The sequence below is a fragment of the Haliotis rufescens genome, unplaced genomic scaffold (genome assembly GCF_023055435.1).
Source record: "Haliotis rufescens isolate VD_foot unplaced genomic scaffold, xgHalRufe1.0.p SCAF_18, whole genome shotgun sequence".
Lineage (NCBI taxonomy): Eukaryota > Metazoa > Mollusca > Gastropoda > Lepetellida > Haliotidae > Haliotis > Haliotis rufescens.
Window position 1 is genome coordinate 18,862,155 of NW_025963868.1, and position 9,582 is coordinate 18,871,736.

The 9,582-nt window shown below is 39.1% G+C and overlaps 1 protein-coding gene across 2 annotated transcripts in view; it reads right to left on the bottom strand.

Moving 5' to 3' along the window:
- Window positions 1–5,454, bottom strand: part of LOC124121028 (nephrocystin-3-like) — a 97,814-nt gene extending 92,360 nt beyond the window's left edge. For both annotated transcript variants that reach the window (XM_048398308.1, XM_048398309.1), the window contains exons 1-2: window positions 5,111–5,454; window positions 2,537–2,713 (exon numbers count right to left, since the gene is read on the bottom strand). In XM_048398308.1, the coding sequence (XP_048254265.1) occupies window positions 2,537–2,713; window positions 5,111–5,383 (450 nt within the window). In that variant the 5' untranslated portion in view covers window positions 5,384–5,454. The remainder of the gene's footprint in view (window positions 1–2,536; window positions 2,714–5,110) is intronic.
- Window positions 5,455–9,582: the final 4,128 nt, after the last annotated feature.

Below are 9,582 nucleotides of genomic sequence, written 5' to 3' on the forward strand. Positions count from 1 at the left end.
AACAACAAATGTAACACAATGGGTTTGATATGAAAAAAATTGTAATTAGTTGTCTTCATAATCATATGTATGGTGCTTGCTGTACACAGTTGAGCACAGTATTGTTTCAAGTAATTCACTGTATGTGGCAGTTTACAGTTCTGCATGGTTTATTTCTTTGACAGTTTTTTTTTAACTTCAGACAGATTTAACAACTGTTTATGAGCTTTGCTTCTGGATACATAGGATATCCACAGGTTGGACTGTAGTTTGCAATTATTTTCCTAAAAAAATAATACGGTTGCATGAAATATTCAGAATGTTTGGGTTGAACATTGAAACATTCTTCTACACATACTTCACATCTACACTGGAAGTAATCACAACACAGTTCAAGTTAACCAAACAGAACTGTACACGAGAGTAATGGTTGAGTGAGTTGGGTTTAACGCCACTTTGAATAGTATTCCACTTATATCACAGAGTGTCAGCTTGACGTGGGAGGAACACCGAGGTGATTCAGGTTTTAGGCGTTCAACACTTTGGTGAAACCCGGGTATAGTACTGACAACATAATCAGGGCGAACCAGGATTCAAACACACTGTCAGGTTTCTGGCATGCCCAAGGGACACAACTCTGCATAGTGAATGCAGCACCTTAGGCGATTGGGTCAACCATGCCCCCGTACACAACCGTAACAAACTATCATACTACAAAGATGTTTTAGATGAGATATGTGTTGTGTAACATTCCATGAAGAAACAGTGGCAATATTACACTATCACAAACTACAAAATACATGCACAATAAGTGTAAAACACACAGGTACATTCAACATACAAAGAAGGTACAAGTGTTTTATAATGATATGGGAACACTGAGAATTGAGCCAAACTATGGTAATGTTGAACATACAAGGAATTTGTTTATAATTGTAGATATGACAACAGATCTTGGCATTTGTTTCTAGATAACTGTTGGTAAAAATTATTAAGAATTGTACCTTTTAACAGAGTGTAGCAACTTCTTTATCTGGATTATCAGGAATATTTGTGATTCTCTTTCTCGGTTGTATTTTATACAAGACGTCACATGTTCCACAGACGTTGCTCCGATGGGGTTGGTGTTTTTGTGTATCTACCAGTTTCAATTTGTAGTTTGTGATTACTTAAACAAGGTTTTGAGAAATGTGACCTATGAGCTTTGTTTTTACAATATGTAAGCCAACCTGTATGTTCTTGCCTTGCTGCTGGATAAATGGGAATCTCTTCATGAATGCATGAACATATTTTTACATTTGAAGTGCTGTTCATTTACAGAGGATTCTTCACATTTTTTTGTGTTTACTATTTCAAAAGTTTGTTTTATTTAACCCAGCCAACATTTTGACCAGAAAGATTTATATTTGCTGCCAAAACATATTTAAGAATGACATTTCTTGTGTTATCTATATAGGACTTGTAATCAATTGTTTTATATATTATTGGTACTAATAGTGGATATTTATACCAAGTTCTGCCTGACAGGCCAAGTTATGTGTTTTCTTGCCTTGGTTTTCCTTGTGCCGACCATTTAAAGATACTTTCTTCTTTGTGATTTCCAAAGATAGGTACAAAACTTCCTTCCTCTGCATGTGACATTACATGGCGGGGAACACCTGATGCACTGCAGCAATCTCGACTTGTATCTTATATTTATGCCTATTTCAATCACACCTGTGTAAATGATTCATATACTATCAGTAATGTTCAGCTGGTAGGTAATATATAGCTGTTTGTTTATGAGTTAATGTGATTAACTTATTATGCAACTACAATGCTGCAGATCATATATACATATATATGACATGACATTTTAATTGTCTTTTATGTTTTTGCTAGATATGTTTATTAATACTTAGCGACACAAACAGATCACACCCCACCACCTTGGTTATCATTAGGCTAGATCACACACACACACACACACACACACACAATCTACACGTTATATAAGTGCAATCATCTTGGACGCGGTGGTAAACCTCACCTCACCTCACCTCACCTCACCTCACCTCACCTCACCCAGTCACACATCGTTGCAAGAACCTTCTGGATCAGCCTCATACAGAGCTAGGTCATCACAAGACATCTTGCGCCTTGTGCGTTTTTGATCAGATGTCAGAAGCTTTGGAAGCCAACGAGCTGATACTTTCTTCGGGGCGGTCGGGTAGCCTAGTGGTTAAAGCGTTCGCTCCTTACGCCGAAGACCCGGGTTCCATTCCCGACATGGGTACAATGTGTGAAGCCCATTTCTAGTGTCCCCCGCCGTGATATTGCTGGAATATTGCTAAAAGCGGCGTAAAACCATACTCACTCACTCACTGATACTTTCTTCACATAGTCCAACTGTCGGTGATAATGGAATGTACTCTCTCCTGGGAAATGCCTACTACACTAGCAATATGATGCTGCAGACAATGTGCCACACATAGGCTCACTGGGACATGTGCTGACCAAGACATTTTTTTCTCTTTTGAAGGTTAACAACAAGCCAAGATGGCCAGTTTGATCCTACCTTATCCCTGAAGCAGAAGCATGCTGGAGTAGCCCCGGGCTTGTTGAGGTGCCCGTGCAGGAACTCCAGCTCCGTCACGCTACAGTTCCGCTTGTCCTTCAGCCAGGGGAATCGACTCAGTGCGTTGTCTATGTTCTGCTGGAGAGCTTTGTCCTGGAGGCCGTGCCACCCATACCTCTGGAAACCAACCACACTGTGTGTCAGAGGCCACAGCAAGCAACAACACACTCAACACTGTGGAACAGTCAGTCAGTATATTTCCAACTGAAACTTGCTGTTTAGACAGAGGCGTAACTACCATATAAGCAAAAGGAAAGTTGCATACACATAATGTTTCAATGTCAGTGATTGCCTTTCCTGGGAATGCATTGGTTTGCCTGCAAGGGTAATTTCCCTTTATCAAAGGGAAGCTACTCTAGTCTATGAAAAATCACATTTGTTTAATCTGCCTGGCCTGACATAATGTCAAGAAACGCAGTCAGATGTCCCACACAGCGACAAAATGCAAGAAGGTAAAATATATTTTATCCAACTGTTTCCTATTGTGGAGAGACCCCAAGCCACAGATACAAAGCACCAGCACAAATATGGATGCTTTGCACATCGTGTCTTCACACACATTAATTTGCAATTAATGTTTCCAAAGTTGCCTGCACTTGTGAAAGGCCTCAGCGACACCCTGTTAGAAAATCAGCCATAGACAAGGGAAGATACCATGTTCGTTTTTAAACACTGAAAGTAGTACCTACCTGCATTTATGTAAACTTAACATTTGAAACCTCACTCTTTGTGTTCAGATCCAATTTTAATAACACATTGAAAACAGTAATCTCTCTATGTGAACAAAGCCAGTTGTGAGATAGTGTGAGACATCGCTCTGGAATGCTAAGACATCATGATACAAGAATGAAATCATGCTACCATGAAAACTGAGAAAAAATAAGTAAATCAAACTTAACATATGATTAATGTGGCAAAATTCAAGATTGTGAAAAACATCGCTGTGGAAAGTCCATAAGATTTGGAGGATCAAAATCAGGTGATGTTCAACAGGCCTGCATGAACACTACTAGGGGAGCACTAGTTACAGTTGCTGTGAAGAAAGGGAAACAATACTGCCATAGACAAGGGGTGGTGTTATTACAGCTGAACTGGATAGAAATGCCCTCAACATGATAATATTTCTAAAACATTTCATCAACAAGGGAGCAAGTCACCTCAAGTCTTATTGAGTAATTTGGTCTTGGCCTTTGAAGCTGTCAACTTCGGGGGGAGACATTATTGTGAGCTGTGCCACCATCAGTATTCTGACTTTGTAACTGACACAGATATTGCACTGATCAATACTAGCACTGACGAGGACATTCAGTGTATCAAACTACTTTCTAAATATAGTTAACAGTATGTCAAGTGTTTTCTCATCTCAATCATTATTGTCTTCTAAATATATGCCCTGGACTTTATAACCCCCAATATCTTCAGTGACTTGTGGCGCTACTCAATCCTGTGAGTTGACAGCAGTAAGGATCACATGGTCAGATGTCACGTTTGTTTATGTGAGAATGCAAATTAGCTATGACGTCATATGGAAACGTGATTGATTGTGGCCTGCATGAGGTTAGGCAAAATTGGGGCATTATCAGTTACAGTAGGTCATAATTGTGGGACATTTTATAATTAAATCTATTTCCGGTGTAATTAATGAAATAGAATTTTATGATAATTAAAAGTCTAAAATCCTAGTATCATGGCTTTGCATTAAATATTAACTAAGGTAGGTACATAGGCTTATTCATTATTAGTGGGAACTCAAATATTGTGAAGATGTGCAGTGCTTGATGTATGTTTTCATTTCCGTTCTGCCTTGTGGAGTGAGTAACACAACCAAGGAGCTAGGCACCATTTACTGCTTCTTCCTCATTTAAGGTTAGGAATTTGTGATGTCTTGTAATCCATTTTGTGATATCACCAATTCAGGTTGATGAGTGATTTAGTGTGTAATTTTCACTAATTTGATTTGCTGGTGTCTACAGATACATCAGTTGTATTGATATCTGAAAATCAAATTTGTAATATGTATTGTTGCTGTCATAAAAATGGGAATATTTCATAAACAGCACCTGGGGCTGCAGGGGTAGAATCAAACTATTTACCTGTCACTTCCAAATGTACATCGGCAAAACATATGTCATCAAATAAGTTAGATAAATGATTAATTTAGTTAGATACATTTGAAAAATTACTACAATGCTACACTGATCCAACGCATTCCCTATATATTTTCAAATGTGTTAGGGAGGTATAGGGTTGTGATTGAACACATATATTTCTGATATATTCTGACGTAAAAAGAGGTTTTTGGTCTTAATGTTGATGGGTGACATCTTGGGGGGAATGGAAACTAATAAAACATAAAAATTGGAAACGCGATTTTTCTCTACATGGCAACCGAGACCATATACCGTGATAGTCTCTGATGGCAAGATATAGCGGCTCGCAAAAACCCTTGTTACATTATATACGGTAATCAGCTGACACCAAAGACCATATATTCTTTAACAGGCGTCTGCGCACCTGTCCGTAGAATCCGACGAATATGTCGCATCTGTCCACCTCTTTCAGACATATGTTGACGGTCTGAGCTTTGTCGGCAGCCTCTGATGTAATGCCCCACCGCATGTCAACGGGCACAAACTGCACCCCTCGCGAGCTGCACAGGTGTTGCAGTTGGGGGAAGTATTTCCGCGTTAGTTCGTCCCGCTCCTCCTCCATTCCCCCAAAAGGCGAGGAGAAGAAGATTCGACATGTCCGGGGATCTTTAAGTTTGCCTTTGACACATTTCGACATCCTAAAAACCTCTATGAATTTCGATAAAGGCGCGATAGATGTATGTCCTAGTCGGAAGGCCTCGCCGCGCGTCAACCGTTGTCAGTGTAAACAGGAAGTTATCTCTAAATACATCACAAAAACAGCAGTAAAATGGTGTTTGACTGTAGTCGAAATTCGGAGCGGTAATATGAAATTATATTCATGACAAATTAAATTATAAAATACATAATAAAACACTTGAATTCGATTTCCGTTAAACGATATATCCTTTTCATTAAATTTCAACAATCCATCTCGTGAATATATATAACCGCGAGTTTTATCGATCAAAATGACAGTGGTCGAGTCTAAACACGCACGCGTCATCGAGGGACTTGATCTAGTCTAGCACCCACCGCAGCCATCTACTGCATGCTTACCAGTCTGGGCTTGTCTCCACTTCATTGAAATTAAGTTTAATGTCTCATTTAATGACTCTACATTAAACAAACAATCAAACAAAGTACAACAGTATTTGTTTGAACGAACCTTCTACTTGTTCAAATATTTCTGTTTGGGAGTTTTCCTCTCTTAGGATAAAAAAGGAAATGTTCCTCGGGCGTCGGCGCGTCACTTCAGTGAAACCCTGTGCGTCAGTCATTTTTTAATGCCAAAAACAACAGCAACATATTTTTCAAATTTCCCGCATGACTTGATGAACATGAAGAAGTATGTTCTGTTATGCATATCATAAGATGCTGGACAACTGACATTGTATGAAGCAATGTGTGCACAGTTGTTGCTTGGGGGCTTTGGTTCTTGTCTTTAAACGTGTTCCTCCCTTATCCCTTGTGTTTTCAGCACAAAATAAAGCCCTAGCTGCTGCTCTCCTCACATTTGAGAAAAAGGTGCTCGAGAAACATTTAATTTTTATGCAGCCTTATATATTGTGATGGTCCAAGGGCTAGAGTCAGTGGTTCGCGGCTTCAGGTCTCTTTGGGTGCACAAAGTATGCAGCTCACTTGAAAGTGCATGTCCAATATATCTTGCGCCGTAATGCTTTGTTTGTTTGTTGTTTATTAATGCCGCAATATTCCAGCTACATATGGCCGTGGGCTGTAGGTAATCGACAGAAATGCCAGTGATTGTGATATTAAACAATATAAGTACTGATATACAAAGAATTCGAATAAGTGAGCGATTTAGCGAGTATCACAAATTTGATTTATTAATATCCCACGCTGTCGGGGTACGAGCTGGGACACCTACATTTTAACTCACTCACCCAAATGAACAAGCTCCGACGTCCATACACTGTTTGGCCCTCACTCTATTGAACTCACACAAAGTGAAAGTCAATTCTTAAAATGTTTTTTTTATGTGGTGCGCGTGACTTCATGTTTACACTGACAGCCATACAACAACCAGCTGTGTCGCGGAATAAAATAGTTCCTCAAAAATGTATTGTCATTGTGATTCACTTACTGAGGTACTTCTTAACACACCTTTCTCATCCAATGATGATATTATTCGAATACAATTGTAAACAAACTACAACTGATATGTTCCTGCAGAGCAAGTTGAGCATACATGCGCTCACGTCACCTCTGGAAACTGGACTTTAATTCAAGAAATACACGAGTGAGAGTTGTTTATGGTGCAATATAATATTCGCGATAAATCGCAAAGGACAAAGGGGCGTGTTTTATTTCACGGTGAAACATTGTTCTGTGATGTCGTCATTTTTTAAGATTGGAACATGCGCGGGGAACTTGATGACGTCGTAAATTGGACGACGTTATTTTTCAGAGGGAAGTTTCTAGTGAGTGAACTTGTTTGTATGGATGAAGCTGTTAACGTAGATAAACGCAGTGGCCGAACAATCGCTTCCAAAAGTGAGGGAGATATGACAAACGGCTTTAGGAGAAAAGGAACAGATAATCGACTTGAGGATTGTGAGAATATGAGGGAAATACCAAACCTAACCCACGTGTTCGTAAAATGGACTTGTCCGACACTGCCGTGGTCGGATTCTATTCAGGGAGTGTACTGCTGACAGCTTCAGTAGCAGAGCCATTAGTGATGTCATTTGATTGTGACGTCATGGTTACAATTGTGCAAAGCATTGTGATGCAATTTCATTGCAGTGATATCTACAATGTAGATATAGAGGATATTTTATGTGTCGAGTGAAATATCATGTTTCTCTCATCGAGTGACGGGGGAAGGAGATATTTTTACGAGTGGCGTAGCCACTAGTTAAAAAAATCACCTTTTCCCCTTTCACGAGAAACATGGAATATCCTATTTATGATATACTTTTTGTGCAGTTGTCTACCGGAAAAATAAATTTTAAACTAGTTCAGTACAAATGTAAAACCTTGAAACGTAAATTCTCCCTGCCTGACAAACAGGGACGGTTCACCACCCCTTGTATTTGCAACTTAAAAAGTAGTTTCTTGTTTGCAAAATCTTAACCAATTGTAAACAAAAGTATAAAAAAATATTTAGGGTCATGATAATTATTTATCATACATTTCGATATGAATATATACAAAACCAACTTTAACAAAAAAAATATTATTGAATACTAGGAGATCGCTGAGAGAAGCGAAAGAATACAGGCTGGTCAAGTAACAAAAATGGCACTCTGCAAAACGAACAGCCTCGATTGACGAGTTAAATGAGAGATTTACAGTTTTTCGAGAGAAGAATAAACGGCTAGAAGTGATATTAACTCCATAAATCACCATAAATATTTATTTTGCTTTGTCAATGTGGAATAAACGTAAAAAGAACGTTAACAATCGTGTCCTGGCTAGTCACATACGACGGAGGGAGACAATTAAAGGGGAAGTAGCTCTTGTATGACAATAGTACCGTCAACGTGTTATGTTCAGTGCAGTGAAATATCAAGGGTTTATGTTCACTGCAATGAACATATCACTTTTCTCAACTTCGGAAAACTCAGTCTTTCACGCTGAAGTATATAACAAATCACTTGATCTCACCCAAGCGATATATCCTGTGGGAGCCAGTTTTGGGTGATAAATTGATAATAATCGTCTCTTGTTTATTTCTTAAATAAGAGGTAGCTACGCGATAAATCGCAAAGAACAATGAAGAACGAAGCGTGGTTTATTTCACGATAAAACATTGTTCTATCACGACGTCATTTCTGGAAATTCGAACATGCCCTCGTAACTTGGTGACGTCGTAAATTTGGACGACGTTATTTTTGAGAGGGGAGTGTCTAGTGAGTTGTTCCCCATAGATGTAGCTGGGCAACACAGATAAACGCGATGACCGAAAGATAGAAAAAGCGGGAGAGATATGACAATCGGTATTGGGAGAAAAGGTACAGGTAATCGACTTGAGGAGTGTGAGAATATGCGGGAAATACCCACCTGTGTATAAAATGGACTTGTCCGACATTTCCGAGGTCGAATTCTATTCAGGGAGTCATCATTGTTACAATTTGGGTAAATATTTCTAAAGCTTGTACATTTTATCAACATCCTTAAGAGGCTACACATAATGTTGAAGAATTAAACGACCGACTCGTGGTCGTTGTTTATCGTACAATTAAACCCTGCAGGGAGAATAAACCATGAGGGGCGTTGCAGTGTTTTATTGTACCATAAACAACTAGCACTGGTCGTTTATTTAATAAATGGATAATAGTAGTATCTTTGAAGTGACGTAGTAGCACAGGTTGGATGACAGTCAAATAATGGCAACTGTTTTTGTTGTTGTTTTTGTTGGGTTTTTGTTGTTGTTGTTGTACGTTTGTACGTTGTTAAACGCTTCGCTCACCAATATTCCAGCTATATGACGGCGGTCTGTAATAATTTGTCCACTCAAGAGCGTACCCAAAAAGAGGGATGTTCACCCCAGACACCACAGGTAGTTGCCTCTTACTGAAAGCATGGCCGGGTTGCTGAAGACCAATTCTAACCCGGATCTTCACGGGTGTAATGGCAATTAAGTGATGTAGATATACATGTCAAGGCTACATAGTAATTAGCTTTTTTAATTAAATGTCCTTTCGGACAATGGCTTTCCTGAATTGATAGTTATGACAGTGTTAAATTCCCTCTTATAATATATAATTTCACTATCTTAGTTCAACATTTCTTAAAATGAAACAGGGATTTTCGAAGCCGTTCGGCGACAAGGCAACGACTTGGCCCCTGTCTTCTAGGATAAGAGCGTTAAGCTTAGTGCGCAAACCAGTA